The sequence below is a fragment of the Labrus bergylta genome, chromosome 16 (genome assembly GCF_963930695.1).
Source record: "Labrus bergylta chromosome 16, fLabBer1.1, whole genome shotgun sequence".
Lineage (NCBI taxonomy): Eukaryota > Metazoa > Chordata > Actinopteri > Labriformes > Labridae > Labrus > Labrus bergylta.
This window is the reverse complement of record NC_089210.1, coordinates 1,664,108-1,689,185: the sequence shown is the minus strand read 5'-3', so window position 1 is coordinate 1,689,185 and position 25,078 is coordinate 1,664,108. Positions and strand designations below refer to the sequence as shown.

Below are 25,078 nucleotides of genomic sequence, written 5' to 3'. Positions count from 1 at the left end.
TTTTATTTATGTGTAAATGATTGAACCGTTGAGTAGAGTAACATGTTAGGAAAGTTAAAGCGACCGACCTGAGATGTTGTAGTCGGACAACAAACTGCACGACCGACCGTGCTGCAGGGACGAGTCCAGAGCTGGTTAATGTGTTTTTGCAAAGTTAGACAGTAAGCTGGAGTTTGCATGCATTTATTTTTTTAGACCTGCAACTTTTCTGAGTGTGAAGAAGCCCAGAGGCAAGACAAGTTTATTTCTGTCGCACATTTCAACAACAAAGCAATTCAAAGTTCTTCACACAAGAGATCAGAAAGCATCATGACAGAGGAAAGAAGAGAAACATTAAAATAGAAAATCACTGACATTTTTAAATCTGAAAATATGTTCAAATAAAAATAATTCAAATGAAATTAATTTAAATAAAAGTAAAGAAATTTAAAAGAGTTTAAAAAAAATAATAATTACAGAGCAGAGTAGAAGTTTAAAATCTTAAAGGCAGCTGTAAAGAGGTGTGTCTTCAACCTCAGAGTACGTACATGTTGCCAACTCTTGTGTTATGTAAAAGTAGATATGATGAATTCATTTTTTATTTCTGTGTCTGATCATTAACGGGACCTTCCACATCATGGAGTCATTCAGACATCTCAGCTGAGAATCTCTCAATCACAGCACGATTTAATTCATTCACATGAGCTGCATGGTTGACTCACAGAAGGTTCAGAAAGGAGCCTTCGGGTACTCCGGCTTCCCCCGACAGTCCAAAGACATGCTCCTCATTTTGTGACTCTAAAATTGCCCGTAGGTGTGAATGTGAGTGTGTCTGGTTGTCTGTCTCTATATGTCAGCTCTGTGATTGGCTGGTTAAGGGTGTAACCCCGTCTCTTAAACTGGGATCAGCTCCAGCGACCCTGCGACCCCAAACAGGAAAAAGTGGTATTCAAATGCCCCCCCTGTGTAAGTCAGTGTGGTCGGGTCGGTCCCCCCAGTCGACAGAGTGTGGACGCGCCCCTGGCCGGCTGACACAGCACTAAATATGAATCTTATCTCAAAGCAGAATTTTATCTTTGTCCTACTTGTGTGCAGAAACAAGTCATCATTATTTCTGTCTGTGTGAGCACTGAGCACTGAGCAGAAACAACAACTGAATTAAATCCTTTTAAAACTAAAAGTCTCACAGATTTAAATCTCTCCTCTTTTGAACTCTCTCTGTCTCGTCTCTCATTCATGAATAAAGGATATAAAACTGCTGGCTGTGGTGTTCAAAACTATTTGAGAGATTACAAAGTCCCATCACTCAGCGTTTTCCACAGACGGTTGGAGCAGAGAGACCAAAGTATCAGAGCGCTGTGACACACAGATAAGAAGCAGAGGAGGTGACATAACAAGCAAATAGGGAACGAGAACAGCTGTCAAAGTCAAACTGAGATGTGAAGCAATTAAGGTTTATGTATCTGCTCAGACAGGAGACACTGAAGCTGTATAACGATAACACGTCTAACCTTGGGGACATATTCTGAAAAATCCACTTCTACAGTGTTTTTCCAGTCCTTTGTTTGTGGTCTGCATAAGTCTTACAACACAAAGAAAAATGCTCTGTTTCAAATGTGCTCCCCTTGTGATGTCACAGTGGGATTCTGGTAATAAAAAATCCCCTCCCCTCCCCTGGTATCTCCACCCATGGACTCCACCTCCACCCACCCCAGACTAGACTAGAACAAAACTTTTTTGCAGGTCCGCCATTTTTATTCTCTCTACAGAGGAGTGATGTCTATGGGGAAAACTCAGGGGGGGGGGGGGGGGTCATTACATTTAAAGAGACACACACACCAAAACGGAGCGTTCTGAGAGAGCTGGTTTACACAGGGTCACAAACCTCCTCTGGTGCTTGATTCATGTTATATTTTGACCAAAGCTCAGCACAGATGTTTCATTTAGACCACAGGGGGACTGTTTGAAAAGGTGGAGAAGGGGAGAATATGTCCTCTTTAAATACTCATACAGTTGACCTTCAGGGCCACCGTAATTTGCAGAAAAGAATCTCCTACTTAAAGGTTTCTCTTCTGAAGCACAACTCAAGTTTGTCTTAAAGACATGACAAACATCTTTACTGGGAATACTGGAAATGATTGTGTCATAAAGTCTATTTGACCTGCAGGCCTCTTATGAACAATCACTGCTGATTGGTTGTTTTTTTTTACCATGAGAGTAAACACAGGCTGTGAATGAGCCTCAGAGTTACCTCACTGGTATTACTCGTAGTGTCATGGCATCAGACCAAAAGGACTCTGTGTGTGTTGACAGCCTGATCATTCCCAGAAAACAAAAAAAAAACATGTTATTACACCATCAGAAAACCGCAGCCCACTTTTCCTTCCCTAACCTTTTGACCGGCCTTGACTTCCATCCAAACTCGAGTATAACATCAACATCATCAATCCTCAGCTCGAGAGTCTCTTCAGTCTCAGTGATGATCGTGTTTCTCAGAGATGGAAGAAGAAGTCACAGGTTATATCGAAGTGAAATAAGAAGTACTGCGTTGAAGCATGAAAGGTCACCTGAAGTATAAGATGCATCAAACGAACTGAAAGTGCTGAGATCTTAAAGTTCCCATCAGGCAGAGTGGATTATTCCAGAGTGATTTAGATCATTATATCAAATTACTAGATAATTTATTTATTATTTAAAGTAGTAAACGTAGAGCTGAGTTGATTATTTTACACTGAAAATGTTTGAAACTTCGGCCTGGGAATCAAAATATATATATTTTTTGTAATGAGGTCAGTTGAGTGGGTTATGTATTAAAAAAAACAACACACCAAGCCTTTCCTCATTCTACCTGAATGTGATTGATCTATTATTTTTTTTAAATGATCTGATTAGCTCTTTTATACGGAAGCCCTGATTGGACATGCATCACTACATTTTAATTTGACTCCGTATTTCTGGTGTTGATGAGTACGTTTCAGTTGTTTTCTTGATTTGTTGATACTGTAACCTCGGGGTGACAGTGCTGGTTTTCCTGTGATAGTCTTTTTAAAATTAATTCATTTTCTCAAGATTTTGAGGAATTCACTTTTTATCACATGAAAATCAGCGTTGTTACCCCAAGATAAAAAAATGAGTAAAGCCCTGTTTCCACTTAACTATCCGCTTCAGTTCAGTTAGGTGCACTTTAATTTACGTTTCCACTGTCAGTAGAATAGAATAGATGTTTATTGCCATTTGCACAGGTACAGGACAGTACAGGTACATTGGGATTTTTGTGCGTTTCTCACTGAGTCAGCTTCTACAAAAAAAGTTAAAATTATATATAAAATAGAATAACATTATGAAGAAAAAAAAGAGTAGAAAAGTACAAATAAAATAAAAAAATAATAAGTTGTAGTAGCAGCTAAGTAAATTAAAATAAACTTAACAGAAGTTATACACTGTATTAAAGCAAAGCTATAATACAAATAAAAAATAAGAAAGGGGAACACTGTACAATGAAATGAAAATATAAATATGTTTTCTTCTCTCTACTTTCTACATCTCTTATTGCACCTGAGGTTATTATATAGATGTGAATGATATCTAAGTCTGGTTCTTAATTAAGAAAAAAATCCTTAAATATACTCGCTATCACAGAAAAACAGAGTAAAATAAAACTGGCTCTATGTGTTTCCTGGGTTCTTGTGATGGTTCTTATGATGGTTCTTATGATGGTTCTTATGATGGTTCTTGTGATGGTTCTTATGATGGTTCTTGTGATGGTTCTTGTGATGGTTCTTGTGATGGTTCTTATGATGGTTCTTATGATGGTTCTTATGATGGTTCTTATGATGGTTCTTATGATGGTTCTTGTGATGGTTCTTATGATGGTTCTTATGATGGTTCTTGTGATGGTTCTTATGATGGTTCTTGTGATGGTTCTTATGATGGTTCTTATGATGGTTCTTGTGATGGTTCTTATGATGGTTCTTATGATGGTTCTTATGATGGTTCTTGTGATGGTTCTTATGATGGTTCTTATGATGGTTCTTGTGATGGTTCTTGTGATGGTTCTTGTGTTTCCTGGGTTCTTATGATGGTTCTTATGATGGTTCTTGTGATGGTTCTTATGATGGTTCTTGTGATGGTTCTTATGATGGTTCTTGTGATGGTTCTTATGATGGTTCTTGTGATGGTTCTTGTGTTGGTTCTTATGATGGTTCTTCTGATGGTTCTTGTGATGATTCTTATGATGGTTCTTGTGATGGTTCTTGTGATGTTTCTTATGATGGTTCTTGTGATGGTTCTTATGATGGTTCTTGTGATGGTTCTTATGATGGTTCTTGTGATGGTTCTTGTGTTGGTTCTTATGATGGTTCTTGTGATGGTTCTTGTGATGGTTCTTGTGATGGTTCTTATGATGGTTCTTGTGATGGTTCTTGTGATGGTTCTTGTGATGGTTCTTATGATGGTTCTTATGATGGTTCTTGTGATGGTTCTTGTGATGGTTCTTATGATGGTTCTTATGATGGTTCTTATGATGATTCTTATTATGGTTCTTGTGATGGTTCTTATGATGGTTCTTGTGATGGTTCTTGTGTTGGTTCTTATGATGGTTCTTCTGATGGTTCTTGTGATGGTTCTTGTGATGGTTCTTGTGATGGTTCTTGTGATGGTTCTTATGATGGTTCTTGTGATGGTTCTTATGATGGTTCTTGTGATGGTTCTTATGATGGTTCTTGTGATGGTTCTTGTGTTGGTTCTTATGATGGTTCTTCTGATGGTTCTTGTGATGGTTCTTGTGATGGTTCTTATGATGGTTCTTGTGATGGTTCTTGTGATGGTTCTTATGTTGGTTCTTATGATGGTTCTTGTGATGGTTCTTGTGATGGTTCTTGTAATGGTCGGGTTCTATATGTCTGTTGGGTATTGTGCACTTTGGGTTCTTTTCTGTTGAATTGTATTTAATTATTTTTAGTATTTAGTATTTGTTATGTTCTTGTTGTTGTTTATGTTCTTCTGTGTTTGGTTTAGTTTGTTTTAATTCTTGCTGTTTGTCAAAGCACTTTGTAAACCTGTGTTTTTAAAAGGTGATATATAAATAAAGTTATCATGATTTAAGTTACATATTTGTGTTTTCTCCTCAGGTTACATTTGTGTTATTTCTGAACTCGCTGTGTCACTGTGTACTTTAATGTCCCCTTTGCCTGGAACTCTTTATCTTCAGCAAACAAAGTTGCAACACAGATCAGTTCTTCACCGAGAAGTCAGCGTCTCAGCGCGGTCTTAATATGGTCTTTCCATCTCCATTGTCTTAATATGGGATCCTCACCCGAGCCGACCGCTGGTTACCTCTGCTGCTGTTATAATGTATCTAACTCCCTCTAGCGGTCAACTCAAGAAACAACACCCCCCCCTTCACTTTAACCAGCCAATCACACGCTTGGAAATGTACTACTTATAGGACGTCATTTCCTCCGCGCTCCCTCTTTTTGCACCGTGTGGTCAGATTTCCATACGGCGTTGTTTCGTGGTGAGTTTCTTTATCGTTATTTTTAGTTAATAACCTTTTAAAAGACGACAGAAAGACTCAATAATGATAAAGCGTCCGTATAACATCCCACAGGGCAAAGAAAACACGGGCTGTGTGGTCTTTTTTAGGCTTAAATTTACTAAAATGGATTATGCTAACAGTCAGAGCTAACTTGTTAGCCACGTACACGAGGTGTTCCGCTCGTGCCTGGCTGCAAATACTAACCAGGTTTTAAAGATACCGCAGTTTTAACTCTTTAAAATCAATCAGAAATTATATTTAAGATATGGATATATTAGTTGCCGCTCTTTAACTTGTTAAGTGTGGCTTATTTCTCTGACAGGCCCTGATCACTTATGCTAATGCCGCTTAGTTTAGCTAGCACACCGGTGTACTGTTGAGATTGGCTTCCTTGTCAAATGATTCCAGAACTCCAAACGGTGACAGAGGCTCTCGGTGTCTCCTGTAAGATAATGTTTACAGAAGTAAATAACTGAATAGTTTTGGGGGGAAGGTGTGGTCCTCTGATTATTCCAGATATCAGGTGAAGTGTTTGATGGACAAATGTAATATTAAATATTGCCTTCAGTACTGAGCAATTTTTAAACATTATCATGAACTGTTTTTGTTCTGAGTACTGCAAACATGCTTTGTTACTCTGTATGTAGCACATTTTAGAGGCGTTGGCAACTGGCGGCCCGGGGGCCACATGCGGCCCCCAGCAACCCCCAACGTGGCCCTCAGGTCAATCCTTGCATATCAATTAATTGAAAACATGACTAAATCTACCATGAAATCATGAAAACCTGAAATATGTCCATAATAATATTTGATCACTGGTGTATGTTGAGTTAAATTTGAGACATAATTGACTGTAATTGTTTTTGTATATTACAATTTGGCCCTCTGGCAGTGAGAATTAAATGAATGTGGCCCCTTGCTGTCACTAAAGTTGCCCATCCTGTTTTAGAGGAAGCATACATTGACAGACGAGTAACCCCCCCCCTGTGCTGCAGAGCCGCATGGTAGCACGATTCAGTAGTACACCTGTTCAGCCCATTAGCAACAAACTGAATTCATTCTGACCTTTCGGCACAATAAACGAGTTGCCTGTCTTGTGTTTTCATTATCTCAGTTATCTAGGACAAACTAGGTACGAGTTTCTAACCCATTTCTGTTTTTCCTCCTCCCCAGCTCTCCCACTAACTCGTAACTTAGGGAAAGCGGTCACGATGTCCGGAGGTCTGGATGTCCTTCAAATGAAGGAGGAGGATGTGCTGAAGTTCCTCGCCGCAGGGACCCATCTGGGAGGTACCAACTTGGACTTCCAGATGGAGCAGTACGTCTACAAGAGAAAAAGCGACGGTGAGCGGTGCAGAGGCTTGCTTAACTTAAGAGTTTAAAGATTAAAAAAATTAGAATAAATTGAGTTAATGCTCTGCTTTGTTCCTCAATCATCAGGTGTGTACATAGTTAACCTGAAGAAGACCTGGGAGAAGCTGCTGTTGGCTGCCAGGGCCATTGTTGCCATTGAGAACCCAGCTGATGTGTGCGTCATCTCCTCCAGGAACACCGGACAGGTAACTAGAAAACTGAATTTCTGGTGTTTGCTGCATCACAAATGTAGACATTCTTACCATGATTAGCACACCATTAAAGCCGGGCACTGATGTCGGTGTTTCGGTGTCGGAAGTGTGCGAGAGTGACTCGGCCGGGTTTTCGCTAACATCAGTAGGACGGCTGTCCCATGACTGGAGTTTGATAGTGACCTGCGCCACAGTTCAACTTTTGTAAAAGAAAACAATCTTTAAAGATTAACCGATTCCTTTAGCATAACGTGTTTTTCCCCCGGCCACTTTAGAGAGCTGTGCTGAAGTTCGCCTCTGCCACTGGTGCCACCACCTTCCACGGTCGCTTCACCCCTGGTACCTTCACCAATCAGATCCAGGCAGCCTTCAGGGAGCCCCGCCTCCTGATCGTGACAGATCCTCGCGCTGACCATCAGCCACTGACTGAGGCTTCCTACGTCAACATCCCCACCATCGCCCTGTGCAACACAGACTCTCCTCTGAGATACGTGGACATTGCCATCCCCTGTAACAACAAGGTGAGACCAACTGAAGAGGAGAGTCACATGTTGATTCAAAATGTGGAACAGGTTGCACACCGTTAGAGCCCGGCGCTATCCCGTCTGTGCAGTGTTGGGTGTAGGATGTGTGCTAAATGAACGAGCCTGACCTCTTTAGTTCCACTCTCTGAACTCAGAGGCAGTGGGGGTAGAGGTCTTGCCACACAAAGCAAAAATGTTTAAAATTTTCTACTCTTGTTTATAGTGTATAACTCAATGTGTTTCTTTGTGACTGGCTTGTAGGGTCATCACTCTGTGGGTCTGATGTGGTGGATGCTGGCCAGAGAGGTCCTCAGGATGAGAGGAACCATCTCCAGGGAGCACCCATGGGAGGTCATGCCTGATCTGTACTTCTACAGAGACCCTGAGGAGGTAAGACTTGATGAGCACCCATGACTTGGAAACAGTGGTTTAAATGATGTGTCATGGTTGCACAGCTTTAATTGCTCACCTGATCTTTCTTTTTTTGTTTAAATGTAGATTGAGAAGGAGGAGCAGGCCGCGGCTGAGAAGGCTGTCGGAAAGGAGGAGTTCCAGGGTGAATGGAGCGCTCCTGCTGCTGAGTTTGCTCAGCCTGAGGTGGCTGACTGGTCTGAGGGTGTGGCTGTTCCATCTGTGCCCATCCAGCAGTTCCCTGCACCAGGTAAGAGCCCTCTTTTATGAATAGAGAACTTCAACTTTCAAACTACTATGACTGGTTGAGCATTAACATGTGATGTTTTTGTCTTTTTAGCTGCAGCAGCTCCAGCAGTTAAGACAGGTGAGATATTTTCTCTCAACTTTAAGTGATCTCAAACTGTCCAAACATAAATATTCTTGTGTTAACAGGTTTGCTTTTGTTTTCTCTCTTGCAGAGGACTGGAGCACTCAGCCTGCCACAGAGGACTGGTCCACTGCTCCCACCGCCCAGGCTTCTGACTGGGGTGGTGCCACAGCCGACTGGTCATAAATCAAGAACTATGGCCACATAAATAAAAGTGTTTTTTACACTTGGACTCGAGTGTTCTGTTTCAGTTGATCTTGTTGTTTAGGTTCGCTGCATGCTAAAATATTTCTCCATCTTCACATCTAATCCAGCTGAAGAAAATAAGATGAAGTTTGTCATTCTTTGAATGACAATCAGGGCTTCTCTTGACTTATGTTTTAAATCAAGCACAAATGTGGATTTAAGGCCCCTCAATAATTATAAAGAGCAGAAGGAAATGTGTTGGGTTAAGTTTAGGGGACATGGAAACTACATTAAGCTGAGAACTATATTGCATGAGGATAAATGCATTGTTAAAAAGCTGTATGAAGTGTAAAGAAGTTTAGCTGGATTATTGTCCATTACAAATGTGAGTTAAACATTAACCTGATGGGCTGAATATAAGTGCAGCTGTGATGCACAAAGACTTGCAGTACAACAGCTCCCAAAGAAACTTATTTGCTGTATGGATTACAGAACATTTAGAGTCACCAGGCTGTTCATAGAGAAACAACATAAACAGATATGTTCATATACATATTAAAAATTAACTTAGTCTTGGACTCCAGTGCTGCAAACATTTAGCTGACTCTACAGTTGAATCAATAAACTGAGACTGTATAAACACATAATCCATAAAACAGCCAGGAAATACTAATAAAAACTAACATCATATATTACACATTACCCATTTTGCCCAGAATGTGCTGAAAAACATAAAATACATTTGCCTCATGTTTTTGAAACATAAATATTCCTCTAGGACATTTTAAACAGAAGTATTTCTCTTAAACGTGAAGCTTTGTGCAGGAGCTGACTACATTTCCAAATGTCAAGGAGCAATATGCAACTCTGACACCTAGTGTTTTAAATTGGGATTGCAGTCCAAATTCAAAATTCAACTTCCTTTGCTTTTTTAGAGAGAAAAAAGAGACAAGCCCCCAAAATATTATATTTATGCTGTTTAACGTCGCAGCTTCCGCTAATATTGCATTATTATGTCCTTTATTACTATTCTTTATATTTATTAACTAATTCCAATTTGAACTTTGCCCATCATTTTTTTGCCATTTCCCTTTTTTGTTGTTGAAGTATTTATAACATAATGATGATGAACCCTGCGGTCAGAATCAAAAATTGCCACTGACTGTATTCTGTTATTTGTGCTATTAGACAGATAGATGATAGAGAGAGAGAGAGAGAGAGAGAGAGAGAGAGAGAGAGAGAGAGAGAGAGAGAGAGAGAGAGAGGGAGAGAGAGAGAGAGACAGATAGTTTATTGATCCCGAAGGAAATTCAAAGCATCCAGTAGCAGGTTACAAAGACATGACATGAAACATTTGTTACAAATGTATATATTATACACATATACATACATATATATTAACCTGACAAAAGATTTAAAGAATACCTCTAGATTAATCAAATTTAAACTGTGCAATTAAAAATAGATTTATACAAGAAATGTTCATAAAACGTGCAGGGATAAAAATATATGTGAGATTTAAACAAGAACCTAAAAACAGTTGAGGAAAAAATCTGTAATTAGACCTGAATATAAAAAATAAAAGAAAGTGTTGACCTTCTGAAGTTGTGTTGTTTATATATGTACAGCAATGTTTAAAAAGCAGATCAAATAACAGGCAGTGCAAACATTAAAGGTATATTTAGAAAGGTGTTATTTAAGTAATTGAAGTAATCATTAAAGTGTCCAACTAGAGGCTAACAAAATCATTATTTTATTTTCCTAGGTAATGTCTGTTTATTCTGTTTCAATGAATTAGTTGAATGTGAATTTTTGCCTTACAGTTTGTACATTTGTATTAACACTATAATGTAAGAAAAAACCCGTAAAAAATAAAGCCTAAAAAGTTTTTAATTTTAGTGGTAACGAAGGTAAATTGACTGTATTTTCTGTCCGGATTAATTCCTTTAAATAAAAAGTGAAAAGTTTGGTGAAAAAGCGGAAAAACAAACTATAATCTCTGTAAATATAATAAAATAAAAAGCTCTGAGAGGCGTTCAAGGACCCGCTCGTCTCCCGCGCCCGCAGAACAATCATCCCCTGCACGTTCGCGCTAATGTGTCTGGTGGGCGTGTCTCTCCGCTGTTCCCGCTCTCCCATTGGACGACCGCTGCTTCCCTTTCCTCCCTGGCTTCCGCTTTCTTTTCACGCGCACGCCCTGCTGCCACTGAATAATGATAATAAAGATCAAGATGGCTACTACAGAATCCTGCCTGCGGTAGCTAACTACTCATTTCATGGAAGCGCTTAAAACTGCCGATTCTCAAAGTGTAAGTCCCCGGTAGGCGGCGGGGTCTCTCCTGGAAACTCTACTTTATGGATTAAAACGGGCGGAAAGGAGATAAAAGTCATTGTGTTGCCTGCAGCATTGAGGAAGCTAAGCTAGCGGCTAGCTGTACTTGTCGACCACCTCCAGGTTTCTAACCCCCCCCCCTCCTCCCCCCCCGTCCCGTCCCGTGTAGAGAACCCGGTCGTCGGACGGAGAGGGGCCACAGATGGCGGAGCCGCGGAAGGTGCCGTTCGTCACCCTCTCATCCTTCAGCAGCTCCCCGCAGGAGAACAACAAGAAGCGGCGCCGCGAAGACGAGGCCGTGGACATCAGTGTGGGGAGAGGTGGAGGTGGAGGAGCGGCGGGGGTCGAGTCGGGACCGGGATCAGGACCAGCAGCAGCAGCAGGAGGAGGAGGGGGCTGCTCGAGTCCGTTTGGAAACAGGAAAGGAGGCGAGGACGGAGGAAGCGAGGAGAGGAAACCCACCGTCCGCCTCAACCTGCCGCTGTCCGAGCCCAGCGACAGGGGGTCCTCCGAGTTCAACTACGGCGAGCTGGTCCACCCAAACCCCCCCAACCCCCCCACTCAGGTCAGAGACACACAGACACCATGGTGTGAGCAGGACGGGGTCTAAACCCGGCAGGGGGTCTAAACCCGGCAGGGGGTCTAAACCCGGCAGGGGGTCTTCACCTCAAAAGACTGAAACTGATGTCAAACTTAATAATACTTCAAAAAGAGTTTCAGGTTTTAGATTTTCAAAATAAAAGTCGTGTTTATTCGGTTACTCTTAGCTGTAAGCAGGAAGTTTACTCACTTATAATTATAATTATAATTTATCGATACTAAAGTCAGTTTTACACAAACAGGATCCTGTGGATTAATGGAGAGGTCTCAGAGTGGGTGGGGGGGGTTAGGTGCCTTGCTCAAGGGCACCTTGGCAGTGCTCAGGTAAATTTCCAGACTTGGTCCGTGTCGGGACTTGACCCTTGACCCGCCGATTCCCAACCCAAGTCCCTACAGACTGAGTTACTGCCGCCCCACTTGTTTTTCAGTCTTCATGAGGAGTGTATTCACTTTTAAATCCCCCTCAGTCACTCCATTGATTGATAATTCCTCTAATTGGGTAAACACAAACTGAATATGTAACAGTAGTCTTACATGTCACTGTAAATACGTGAGGTCGTTTATCCTCTGCTGTGTGAGCCACTTCAAAAAACCTTTTGGGGGGAAATTTACAAGCATACCCACTTTACAAAAGAGCAGATAAAAGACCCTTACTCTTCCTCATTCTGTGAGGACTCTGTGAGGATATCTGTGGCACTTTGTGAGGTCTTACTAACATTTAAAATATGCATGTTCACACTGATAAGTCGGGACCGGCCCAAGGAGAAAATTATCTTTAGGATTCAGTAATGTGGACGTCTGCAGGCTTACAGCGATGATAATAAAGCAGCAGAATAAAAACACCCGTCCTGAACGATAAAGTCAAATCGAGTTAAGTTCCTAACCTCTTCATTGATTGGTCAGGTGTATTTATAAACAACCAATGACAATTGAAAAACAGTCTGTTTTTTCATGATTTGATCCTGGGAGCGTGTTTAGTCTGTGCACGGGGAACCCTGTTGACCATAAAGCAATTACAATTCTTAAGCAGCTGAGAAGAGGTTGTTTAAATGTTTGTTTGTTTGAAGGAGAAAACTGTTTTTTAAAACATGTCGATAGCTTTCAGAAGTGGCCCAGAGGTAAGCCTGCATGATATGCATATCTAAATATGCGGCATAGTTGTGCAACATTACGACAAATAAATAATACATGTTGGCTTTGACTCACAGTTTCTGTGTGTTTGATGTTCTTCATGTTTTACTAAACAACTGAGTTTGTAACATGACTCTAATAAATCCAACATTGTTCTTATCTAAATTGACATGAGTTGATCCGAGAGTAGCTGACGGTTTGCTTTAGGTTTGTGTGAAAGCTCCACATGATCGAGTGATAAGAGATCCTTAAAGAGTACGGGTCACCGATGAGTCAGAGCGAGTCAGAGGAGATACATGAACAGTTATAAAGAACTAAACGATGATGATAACCTCCTCTCTGGTGTCTTTGTGTCCGTGTTTCCCTCTCAGGTAAAGACCCCGATCTCAGCCGCCCCTAAAGGACTCGCTCCCCCTCTGGACCCCAACGACCCGTTTGCTGACGACGACCGGGAGAGACGGGAGGTCGAGGAGATGGCCCGCAAGTTTGAGAACAAATATGTGAGTAAGAACGTCTGAACGTGACGTGTCTGAACACCAGTTTCAGTCTGAAACACGTCGGCTTTCTTCCTGCTGCTGTGGATACGAGATCAGGAATCTGTTTTTGTGATGTTGTGACTGATAACGCTCTGTGATGATGTGAGGGAAGAACGCCAGCTCTTTTGTTTGGATGTCGAAATATTGTTACAGCTGAAAATGTGTGCCATGTGAGCGTGCAGAAGGACGAACTTGATTTCTTTTTTGCAACTGTTTCTCCGCTCCGTGTGCAGGGCGGTTGTCCAAAGAAGAAGAAAAAGGACAGGATGCAGGATCTCATCGACATCGGTTACGGCTACGATGAGACCGACCCGTTCATCGATAATTCAGAGGCCGTGAGTTTCCCCAAACCGCCGACACGTCTCTCACTTTTTACACACAGATTTCTAGTTCTAGTAGAAGTTTGTTCAGTTTAGATGAAATGTGTCGGTTGTCACAGTTTGCAGTGTTGAGCAGAAACATGACATCATGCTCCTCTGTTGTCCTCAGTATGACGAGCTGGTGCCGGCGTCTCTTACCACCAAACATGGCGGCTTCTACATCAACACGGGGACTCTGCAGTTCAGAGCGGCGTCGGACTCGGAGGGAGAGAACGCGGGCACGGCAGATAACCACTTCAAGGTAGGCGGCTCGCTCTCCTCCGCACTCTGACCGACACAAAGTGAAGTTAAGAAAAACAAACGTGTTGATTATTGTTGTGATCTTTTATCACCTCGCTCTGCAGAAGATGAAAGACGGCGAGGAGCGGGTGATAAAGAAGCGGAGGAAAAAGCAAGATGGTGGAATTCTGGAGGAGAAGAAACCCAGAAAGAACAAACTACCAAAGACCGGGTGAGTGTTCGGATCAGGTTTTTGTTTGTGCAGCAACATGACGATAAAGACGTGATGACGCTTAATGTCCCCGACAACCGCACTGTAGTTTCATTCAGCCACATGTTAGCAAGCGCCATTTTAAGGACGAGTAAGAACTTTAACATCTCTTAAGCTTGTGTTAACCACGGACCTCTTCAGGCATCTAACCTCCAACCCGTTAAAAAAAACCACAACATGGAGTTTGAGGCAAACGACCCCATGGCGCCAAAATGCTGACTCATTTCCTGGTTTTAGAACTCATTCCTGTGGCGCCCTGTAGTTCATTAAAAAGGACGAGGTGGAAATGGCGGATGAAGTGACAGAGACTGACGCGATGATGTGTCGATATCGATGCTGCAGGTGATTAGACGTATTCATAGTATCAGCAGACGAGCGGAGAGGAACATGATGGCGAGCAGAAACGACCCTGCACACATCGACTCACCTCGACTTCATTCAGACGTTTTACTACGAGGTCGTCAGGAAGAGGTCGAGGTGAAAAATCATTCTGCTGATGAGGTTTTTAAAAGTGTTGTTCCTTGTTGTTTGTTCCTGCAGAGTTTCGGCGCTGAGTGTTCACCGTCCAGAGAAGAAGAAGAGGAAGAAGCTGATGAAGGACTCTCTGCACCTCGCCAACATGCTGCGCCGCTTCACCCGAGAGAAGGAGGAGATCAGAAAGAAGAACGTCGGTGCAGCCGGTCTGCAGCGACCCAACGCCAAAGTGCCAAACGCCAACAGTGCTCTCCTCAACGCCCACGCCAAGGCCGCCGCCGGCAACGACTGCCACGTCACCGACCTGACCCCCGACCCCGCCGTGATGTCACTGCTGGGCTCGGCCAACAACGACATTCTGCAGGACATGATGGGCGACCTGGACTTCGCCATGCTGGACTCGCCTCATCAGCCGTCGAGTCCGGTGCAGGGAGAGAACGGCGCCTTCGGGATGGCGCACAAAGCGGGTATGAGCAGAGTGATGCAGGGGAACCCGATGGCGCCGCCTCCGCTGCCCAGCGGACTCCCGGGCCCGCTCCTTAAACGCATCGAAGACCTCAGAGCGGTAAGTTCATCCAAACTCCAACTCATCTGTTTCTTTACATCAGAGCAAAACTTTCTCTTTGAGTCGTCATGAAACCAGAATTTAAACTTTGATGAAAAACTCAAAAAAAAAAACTCAAAAAAAAAAAGTCCTGAGCTCCCGCTATCGGGTCGTTTGTTCTAAATTCAAAAAAACTGCAGACAAACTCCTGCACGCTGCCTTATGCCTCGTCCACACGTAGGTGAGCATTTTTGAAAACTGATGTTTTTCAGTGCGAGGATGAGACGCTCTTTTGAATCATAAAATTTACTTCAGTCTAAAAAAACACAATGACTTCAAAAAAGTAAAAAAAAAAACTGTGAATGAAAAAATCAGAATCTGGAAACTTCTTGTTTTCTAACGATGAATCATTTCAGACTAAATTTTGTTTTGATAAATCGTGAATCAATCAGGTTGTTTTTCTTTCCTGATGTGGCTGCTGCAGAAAAACAATCCTCACATTATTTTGCAGAGAGGTCGAGTGTGTACACACATCCTCTCAGAAATGTTGTTTACAAAAACAAAACTTATCATCTTTTTGCACTATTCACCACTGCACTGTTTCATATTTAGTCATGTAAATATTAGTCTTTTCTTATTCTGTTTATTGTTGATATTTAATGTTGTACCTGTTCATAAGAGAGCACAGTTCACTGAAGTTAAATTCCTTGTGTGTGTGTGTAAACAAACCTGGACAATAAATCTGATTCTGATTCTGAAAAACAATCAACCCGTCTTTTCTCTCTGTGAAGGCGTCTCGTCTGTTCGATGAAGAGGGCAGGAAGAAGTTCTTCACTTTGGACATGAACAACATCCTCCTGGAGTAAGAGCCGCTCACATTTACATTCTCCAGACTGTTACAGGAAAAGCAAATGTAAATCTATGTAAATGTGTGTGTTTCTGTGTGTGTGCGTCAGTATCGAGCTGCAGGTCCAGGAGCAGCCTGCGGAGGTGCGTTCAGCCGTCTACTCTCACCTGGAGGCCTTCGTGCCCTGCAACAAAGAAGCTCTGCTCAAACGCCTGAAGAAGCTCAGTCTGAACATTCAGGTGTGTGGGAGCGATTTCATTGTGAGGCCCGAGGCGGCTTCAGAATAATCTCTAGAAACAGATCGTTGCAGATGAAAACAGAATCTGGAGGCGAGGAGACAATACTAGCACGTCAGAAGCTTTCAGGTTTCCGTTTGTTTGGACGCCCGGTGGGGGGTTTTCCGATCACATTTTTGCACGCTGTTGTCGTATGCAGGAAACCATCTGTGTGTGGAGAGCAAAGGAAGCGCAAGAGGTTGGCGGTAAATCAATCCCAGAACAAATGGGCGATTATTTGACGCTGATGAAGCTCCTTATTCGTCTTTATTAACAGACATCTGCATATACTTACAGATTTCAGAGCTTAAAGTAATCCACAACTCATCTGAATGACCTCTACATACACCAGAAATACAAAAAAAAAGATTTTTCAGACACTGTATCTACGTTAATGATAGATAATCACAGCTCACTGATTCTTCATTTCAAGAGTCTGTACTCCAGCGTCTGGATTGTAGTATTTAAAATCATGCAGGAAAATCAGTCATATCGTCATGCAAATGCAGCGAGCAATCCATTTTGATTAACCGATTCAGCTCGAGCAAACATTCAGTTTTACTATGTCAGAAAAGTCCATCAGTGTGACTTCCTTGAACGCATCAGAAATGATCAATCCGACCTCCATTCAACAACAAAAAAGAGTTTCTAAAGAGGATTTGTTCTCCTCTTCAGGACAGACCTGACATCGTTTGACTTTTTCTTTTTTTCAAATCTACATTCTGAATATTTTTGGCAAACTTTAAAACCTTTAACTGCAAGTTTGTTTTAGGTTCTGACGGCTGCAGAAAGCCTGAGTGAAGCTGCTCTGTTACTTAGCGTTACACATAAACTGAAACTCTTTCTTTGGCTTGTTGAAAGTCTTGAAAGGAATCACATCGCTAGACGCCACAATAACAACAAATGACCACAGCATCTTTTTCATCAGTGAACACGTGATGTTCAGATGTTCATGCTGCTCAGCTGCACGGCTCCTTTAGCGAGCAGGTCAGCTGTCCTCAGCCATGTGTTTGTTAGTGCTGTGTTCTGGCTCTTATCCAGTTCTATATTTACTGTGTTTGTGTGTGCGTGTGCAATATCTGACTGAGACTTTTCCCTCATCCGTCAGGACGACCGCCTGCGAGCGCCCCTGCTGAAGCTCAAACTGGCCGTGTGCAGCGTGATGCCCGAGCAGATCGCTCGATTCAACATGGACTGTATCGCCAAGGTGGCAAAGTGAGGACACTTGTGATCACAGCCTGGACTTTGAATTTGCTGCACAGATTACCAGGAGTCGCTTTCATACAGGATTTTTAACGTGTGTGTGTTTACAGGCAGCAGTCTGGGGAGGGAGAGAAAAACGGGTCGGAGGACGACGATGAGGAGAAACCAGGGAAACGGGTGATGGGCCCGCGGAAGAAGTTTGTCTGGGACGACAAACTCAGGTCAGTTTCACTTCAAAACGGGAGATTCTCTTCTCATGCAGCTACAGTTCAATCAGGAGAGACCATTGAATAAAGACAATTATTTATTACAGTGAAATATGGAAATGTTTCTTGACAGAAATATTTTTGGCGCTTGGACTCTATGGGGTGGCCGATGTGTAGAATGACAATTCTGAGCGACGGCAGAATAGATTCTCCCCCCCCCCCCCAATGGAGTCCAGACACTGGTGGTGGTGAAACTGGGGACTTGATGAGAAATGATGGATGATGATTCTGTGAGATGGCGGTGGTGTTGGGGAGGTGGAGGGGCGCACGAAACATCAGCATGAAGGAACTAAGGGAGAGAAAGAATCATATTTAAAAGGGGAGCGATGAAAGGTTGAAAATAAGGGCGGAACACCATGCCATTGGTTAGGTGAGTACCGCTGACGAGACAGCTGATTAACCAATGACAGCGGAAACGAGAGTAAGCGTGTAAAAAGATGAATGAGAAAGACCCGATCGTGAAGGCAGTTATAAAGTCTTCCTGACTGAACTTACCCTAGAGCTTCATATCAAATGCAAATATCATGGAGATGTTGTCAGCAAGCGACAAACATGGTGCACTCAGGTGCAGTGATTTGAGTGTTTTGTGTATTTGTTGTGTTTTCAGGGCGTTGTTGTGTAACTTGGTGCGGGTGAAGCTGGGCTGCTACGAGCTGGAGGGCAAGAACTCGCTCTCTCTAGAGGACTACCTCAAAGCCTTCATGGAGACTGAAGTGAAACCTCTGTGGCCTAAAGGCTGGATGCAGGCCAGGTGAGTGTTGTTAAGTCTCTGCTGCTCAGACTGCAGCTTTCAACTCCCTCCAACATGAATATTTTTCTTGTTCTGATGTTTCAGACATGTTTCCTTCTTTCTGTTTGCAGGATGTTGTTCAAAGAGAGCATCATGGCTCATGGTCACCTGACAGGATACACGTGAGTCGGAATGATTTTTAAATCCAGCTGGTTGTTTATTTTAATCTGACTCATCTTGTTTGCCCCCCCCCCCTCACATATTTCACCTTTTTCTACCTGCAGAGTAAAGAAAAGAATGGTTCCTAATCCCAAGACCCCCAAGCTGAAGGTGAGTCCTGACTTCGAAGAAATCGCTTTAAAAAGTTCATTTCTCTTGTGATTTTGTGTTAATGTCAGATTTGTGGGGGGTTTTTTTTCCCAGGAGGCTGTGTGGGTTCATCGGTCCACACCTTCAGCAGGTGTCACCCCCTCCCCCGCAGCTCAGGTTGCCAAGCGACCGCCTCAGTCCCCGGCTGAGCCCATATGTCTCGACTCCCTCGACGAGGATCTGACGGCGCCCTCGCTGGACTCCATCTCTCAGGCTCTGGCCATCCTCGGAAACGCAGCCAAGGGATTGGCCCACGGGGACAGCCCCCCCTCCCCCGAACTACCCAAAGCTTCCCCCGCCGCCCCCTCCTCCCTCCACTCCTCGCCGCTCCTCCAGCATCAGAAGAAGAACTCTGTCGGCACTCCCAGCTCCAACGCACCTCTCTACATCTCTACCTCTTCGCCCGCCCCTCAGTCCCGCCCCCCCTCCCTCACCTCCTCGCCCTCCGTCAGGGTGGACGCAATGGGGGTGGTGAAGGGCGGCGTTCAGGTGCACAGACTCTCCGTGCTGAACGCTCAGAGACCTTTAGTCGTGGCCGTGGGTAAAGGGAACATGACTGCCTCGGCGTCGCCTCCTAAGCCGCGCCCGCCCCCCACCGCGTCTCCGTTGGTGGCGCCAGGTTCAAAGATGGGGGTCTCCACGCCCCCGTCCAGCCTCCTCAAAGGCAGCAATAATAATAAAGCCATCGGTGGTGACACTCTGATCATCACGTCGCCTCAGTCCCGCCTCCACACACTCTCATCCAACACACATATCAAAACCTACCAGGCGCCCCGCCCGACCCAGAACCTGCCCCCTAAACCGTCCCACCCCGTAATCCAGCCCCAGCCTCAGTCCAACTTCATCACCCCCATGCACGCCACCCTCACTAAATCCTCCCACAGCAGCATCCCGCCTATTGTCAAACTCACCCCACGCGCCCCCAACCCCGTGGTCACCTCCATCCCCTCCTCAGGCTCCCCCTCCATCTCTCTAACCCCCCGGTCTCAGGTGTCCCCCTCCATGCACCAGTACTCCTCCAAGGGCCCAGCAGGGTTCCGCCCGCAGTTCTCAGGAGTAACCAAGCTCGGGCAAGGCAGCTACACCCCCCCGGGCGGCCAGAAGACCACCGCCAACAACAACAGCACCAACACCAGCCTTATAAACACCATCTCCATAAGCAAGCATTCAGGATCCAGTGCCTCCCCGACTGTGGCCTCCCCCAGCTCGGGGCAGCGACAGAGGCCCGGGGGTGGGACACCTCAGGGGGCCAAGCCGGTCGTGTCTCTCCCAAACTCATCCGTCTCTTCTCAGTTAGCACAGGTTAGTGTTTCCTGCACCGCCACACGGTGGGCTTCATTTAGTCGCACACTTTCAGGCACTTCAGTCTGACGTCGTTTTTTTTTTCTTCCCAGGTCTCCACAGCAGGTACCGGCGGCCTCCTGGGCTCGCCCTCCTCTCTTCCTCTGGGTTTCGGGATGCTGGGGGGCCTGGTCCCCGTGTCCCTGCCCTTCCAGTTCCCCTCGTTGCTAAACCTGCCGTCGCTGGCTACGGCGGGCTCCAGCACGGCAGCCAGCAGCGCTGCAGCCAATAGCAATGCATCGTTCTCTACGCTGACCCAGAGTGAGTGATGCACACGGGGCGCAAACAACAGATACCCTAACTTTAATGCACCGCACGTTCTCTTTAGATTTAAAATAGTATCACAGCTGAACTAATAGCTGGTGTGTTGCTATTAATGAATTACAAAAAACAGATTCTTTTGTGCTCCCCTGACCTCGTTCATCGTTTAAAAAAACAACCGTCCACAGCAGCTTCACAAACACACCGAAAGGTTTTCAGGTCTCATGTCATTATGGAATCTTTACCCTCTTACAGCTCACCTGCTGCTCTAATGACAGATTAAAATACGACTTATTCTTTAGGGACAGCGTGCTAATAAAACAAACCAATCAGAAGCAGAAAGAGGCAGGGCGAGCAGGTGTGTGTGTGTGTGTGTGTGTGTGTGTGTGTGTGTGTGTGTGTGTGTGTGTGTGTGTGTGTGTGTGTGTGTGTGTGTGTGTGTGTGTGTGTGTGTGTGTGTGTGTGTGTGTGTGTGTGTGTGTGTGTGTGTGTGTGTGTGTGTGTGTGTGTGTGTGTGTGTGTGTGTGTGTGTGTGTGTGTGTGTGTGTGTGTGTGTGTGTGTGTGTGTGTGTGTGTGTGTGTGTGTGTGAGAGCTGGTGTGTTGTTTCATACAGTAAGAGAGCAGAGGTGTGTGTGTTTTTCAACAAAATGAAGGCAGAGGTAAAGGTGTGTTTTTGTGCAATCAGAAAACAGAGGTGTAAACAATCTGATCAGAAACAAGAAAAAAAATATATAAATGAGTGAATGCAGGCTAACTCTACCTGTGATGAAAAGCTTGTCGGTAATTCAGATGATGAATCAAAACACATTTTTAAAAAACGATGAATTGCTCATTGGCCCATCAGGCGGAGGTCGAGTGTGAGTGGCCCTGCCGTGTCTCGTCTCGCTGTTTCTGTATCGGGTTATTCGTCTTGTGTTGTTTGTCATGCTGTGCGTCAAATGTAAGCTTGTGATTTTTCTCCTGTTTGACATTATTCCATTTTGTTTGCTTCATTTCTCCCGATGCCAACCCCGTGTCCCTCCCCCCCTCTCTTCTGTTTGGCTCTCGTTACCTGTCCATCATCTCTATGCCACCTCGCTCCCCCCGCCCTTCTTTCCTCCCTGTGTTCTGTTGTCACCTGTCCCCTCCTCTCCCTCCTTGTTCCCCTTGTCCTGTCTCCTCAGATCTGTATAAGAGTCTCCAGTCAGGGTCTCAGGTTGCTCTGCCTCCTCACTTGCAGCTCGCTTTCTCAGGTAAAATCTGACACTCCCTCCAACTTCAACAGCCTGCTCCATCGACCCCCCCCCCCCGCCTCCCTCTCTCGTCTGGTGTTTTCTGTCTGTGTCTGGGTTCTCTGTCTGGTCCTGTTCGTTCTCTGCTCGTGTGTTGGTGGCCGCATGCTCTCGTCTTTAGTGTCCTCTTTTTGTCTTTAAATCCTTTTTTTTTTACTACAATGTAAGAAGTGTTTTATTTGTGTTTAGATGTCACTCAAAGCCAAGGAGGAGACGCCGCCAAGAGGAAGACGCTATGATAAAAGCTGGACCTCCACGCCGCAATGACGTTTAATCGTGCGGACAAATCAGGACAGACTTTTGACTTTTAGGGCTCACCGGGCTCCGAGACAATACTCGCTCAACTTTTCATGATGACTACGGCGAAATCTAACTTTTTAAAAACAATTTGATAAATTTGAAATGACGAACACAGTTTGTCGATGTTTACAAGAACGACCTATATCACTGTGGACAGGGAGGAGGGATGAATGGGGTTTTTAGGTGTGTGTGTGCGTGCGTGTGAGCACGAGGGTGAATGAGTGTGTTTGGGTTAGTGGGATCGGACGCGTGCCTTTGTGTGTCTCCCTCTCTGATGCATGGTCCGTGTGTCTATTCGGTGCTGTTTTTATCACGATGTAATTATCACCTGTATAAACTGCAAATTGAATTTGAGCTTCTTTTTTTCCCTCAATGAGAGTTATACTCTTTTCATTCTACTTGAACTCTTGGGTGATTTTGTGACTGTATAGAACTCAAAACTGCTTTTAATTAAAATCTTTTCCCTCATGAAGTTTTTTTTTTAATTCAACTTTGAAAACACTTTAAAGGGGACATAATATTAAAAATTACATTTAAAGAGACACACACCAAAACGGAGCGTTCTGAGAGAGCTGGTTTATACAGGGTCACAAACCTCCTCTGGTGCTTGATTCATGTTATATTTTGACCAAAGCACAGCACAGATGTTTCATTTAGACCACAGGGGGACTGTTTGAGGGGGATGATATATCCTCTTTAAAGGAGCATCACATGAAAGGAAGGGGAGAGAGCAGCTTTCAGTATTCAAATGGATGTTTTCCTCTTGACTCCCTAGAGGTGTGTTCACACGGGCACAAAGCTCCTGAAAGCTTCCTGAAATATTCAGCAGAGCGCTACATTTTCACCTGCCGGCCCCGTAGAAAAATATCCCTGTGAAGTCCCTCTTTTCTGCATCCAGGTTGTTCTTTTCCACCTTTTTATTTATACCTTCAATACGTTCAGTCACATGTAGCATTGTAAAAAAAAAACTCAAGCCATTGAAACTGTCAAAAGTTTTCAGCTGTTTTCACACATGCACCCCTGAAAAAATGTCTGTAAAATGTTCCCTGTCTGACCGGGAAAACTTAACGCTGTGATGGAGAGGTGTGAATAATCAAAATCAGGATGATTTCAGGCGCATGCTGTCCTGGAAATGTTCAGGAGTGCGTGCGTGAAAACGGCTCAGGAGAATCTCACAACACTGGAGGGACAACAGCACACGTGAAAGGGCAGTGTAGATTTAATTCAAACCTTTCGTCTGGCTCATTAAATCAAATCATTATCTGAAAGAACACCGACCTAATCCCAGACATGACAAATTAGAAAATATGCAACAATAATGAAAATGTGAAAACACCGTTTGACACCAGATCAAATGACCAGCAACACAAAACAATACAAAAAAAAACAAGGAAAAACTGAGAGTTGATCGAAGCAGTTTGTCGACGTGAAGGTGGACTGGCAGTGTGAGAAGGATCCGGATCGCGGCCAGCTCTCCCGGAGCGTCTCCCAGAACGGTATCCTCCTCAGACACTTTTGTCGCTTCCCCCGTTTTGGAAAACCTTACTTGACCAGCGGCCGGGTTTTATCGTCGTCACCACACTGATGAGCTTTGTACTTTTTCACCTCAGCCATGTACTTTGACCAAGCATCGCTCTTGCCTGGAACCGCCTGCGGGAGAGAAAAGCACAAAGAGAAACACGTTTAGTCCGACTGACTAAACACGACACGTAGCCAGATGTGCAACACCACAATGTCTTCACCTTCTCTTTTACCCTACACCTACATGATGTGTGCATAACAAACCCCTATTTCTACATTATCATACAAATGTCACATCAGCCGAGCTCAAGGTTTTAGTAAAATATAATAATGTAATCGACACCACACTTACTTCTGAGTCGTTTTTCAGCTTCTTCTCAACCATGCCGGTCTTTAGGAACACACCGCCTCTGCGCTTCCCCACCTGGGTTAGGGGATAGAAGACTGAAACCATTATAGGAGCCCTTCAGATGGACTGCCAATGAAGGAGACTACACCAGAGCAGAAGGTCTACATTTAGTCTCTGACCACAGCACCAGAGAAACCATCATCAGTGAGGAGCATCCCTAGTCTAGACTGCTCTACAAATATTAAATACTGCAAAAAAATAACATGTTCATAATGCAATATTTACACAAGTACAGTGTAATAAGTTAAGTGACAGATAGAGGAGGGCTGCTGGTATCTATCTCATCTTACAACTGCTAAACCCCTTACAAAGCTCGCCACGGGAGGGGGCTTCTTTTCCACTGGTGTCTGTCCCTGCTCGGTGGCACTCGCTCCTCCACATGTCTCTTTTTTCCTCTGCTGCTCCTCCTCCATCTTCTTCTTGAACATCTCCATGAAGCTGCCGTCGTTGGCGAACGCGTTTCCCCCGGGGAGCAGCGCCGGGGCCGGGCTGCGGGAGGAGGGAGCCGGGCTGCGGGAGGAGGGGGCCGGGCTGCGGGAGGAGGGAGCCGGGCTGCGGGAGGAGGGGGCCGGGCTGCGGGAGGGGGACGCCGGGCTGCCGCAGCTGGAGTCACCGCTGCTGCCTCCTCCTCCTCCTCCTCCTCGGCTACTTTCAGCTTCACTGTGTGAATGTGCCCGCTTTGAATCCATGTTTCCTGGATGTAATGTTCACAAAACAAAGCCCAGGACTCACAGTTTGTCCCTTCACTCACTGTATTAAACAGACAGGACCAAAACAAAGCTCACCCGAGCTAGTGTATCTCTAAAGCACTCAGTTCCCGCTCAGGAAAAACACTATCTTGAAGAAAATAGTGTCTTTAAATGAGTCAACAAGTCTCGTCTTTGAGACAAAAACAAAAGCAGCCGCTGGTCAGGCAGCTAACGCGGCTAATGCTAACGGCTAACTCAGACTAATAAGGCTGAAACCGACGAAAGAAACTCAACGTAGAACTCAAATTTCAGTCTGAGACGAATAAAAAACGAATAACGCAAAAAACTCGATCGAAAAATCCGACTTAGTGAAGCGTAGAGCCGAGGGTTTGTGTGTTTTTACCAACGCTTCACGCTAACTTCAGCCTCTCTCCGCCATGTTTTAGTTTCCCTCCTCTGTCTGATGACGTCACCAGTGTTGCCAGATCTCGCGAGAGAAACAAGCAACCAGCTCTATGGAAACAAGCGACCTGGCTC

The 25,078-nt window shown here is 44.4% G+C and overlaps 3 protein-coding genes across 5 annotated transcripts; 2 read left to right on the top strand and 1 right to left on the bottom strand.

Annotated features, from left to right (window-relative positions):
- Positions 1 to 5,345: 5,345 nt before the first annotated feature.
- Positions 5,346 to 8,617, top strand: rpsa (ribosomal protein SA). The gene is made up of 8 exons (XM_020655643.3): positions 5,346 to 5,494; positions 6,689 to 6,859; positions 6,956 to 7,074; positions 7,356 to 7,601; positions 7,866 to 7,994; positions 8,103 to 8,265; positions 8,356 to 8,382; positions 8,477 to 8,617. Exons 2-8 carry the CDS (start codon positions 6,727 to 6,729, stop codon positions 8,569 to 8,571), a joined length of 912 nt encoding a protein of 303 aa, XP_020511299.1. The 5' UTR covers positions 5,346 to 5,494; positions 6,689 to 6,726; the 3' UTR covers positions 8,572 to 8,617.
- Positions 8,618 to 10,570: 1,953 nt separating this feature from the next.
- Positions 10,571 to 22,390, top strand: ubn2b (ubinuclein 2b). 2 transcript variants are annotated; one of them, XM_065964392.1, is made up of 17 exons: positions 10,571 to 11,468; positions 13,006 to 13,134; positions 13,404 to 13,505; positions 13,660 to 13,791; positions 13,895 to 14,001; positions 14,581 to 15,079; positions 15,850 to 15,920; positions 16,015 to 16,144; positions 17,289 to 17,395; positions 17,494 to 17,604; positions 18,257 to 18,400; positions 18,511 to 18,561; positions 18,664 to 18,709; positions 18,803 to 20,050; positions 20,143 to 20,350; positions 21,515 to 21,583; positions 21,812 to 22,390. In XM_065964392.1, exons 1-17 carry the CDS (start codon positions 11,106 to 11,108, stop codon positions 21,859 to 21,861), a joined length of 3,567 nt encoding a protein of 1,188 aa, XP_065820464.1. In that variant the 5' UTR covers positions 10,571 to 11,105; the 3' UTR covers positions 21,862 to 22,390. The 2 variants fall into 2 exon arrangements, with proteins under 2 accessions (XP_065820464.1, XP_065820465.1); XM_065964393.1 differs by lacking the exon at positions 21,515 to 21,583 and having other exon boundaries at positions 10,623 to 11,468.
- Positions 22,391 to 23,123: 733 nt separating this feature from the next.
- Positions 23,124 to 25,078, bottom strand: trir (telomerase RNA component interacting RNase). Of its 2 annotated transcripts, none has more exons than XM_020655649.3 (3): positions 24,161 to 25,078; positions 23,796 to 23,934; positions 23,124 to 23,572 (listed from the first exon to the last, which is right to left on the bottom strand). In XM_020655649.3, the coding sequence occupies exons 1-2, from the start codon at positions 24,539 to 24,541 to the stop codon at positions 23,821 to 23,823; spliced, it is 495 nt and encodes a 164-aa protein (XP_020511305.2). In that variant the 5' UTR covers positions 24,542 to 25,078; the 3' UTR covers positions 23,124 to 23,572; positions 23,796 to 23,820. The 2 variants fall into 2 exon arrangements, with proteins under 2 accessions (XP_020511305.2, XP_020511304.2); XM_020655648.3 differs by having other exon boundaries at positions 23,796 to 23,867; positions 24,161 to 25,033.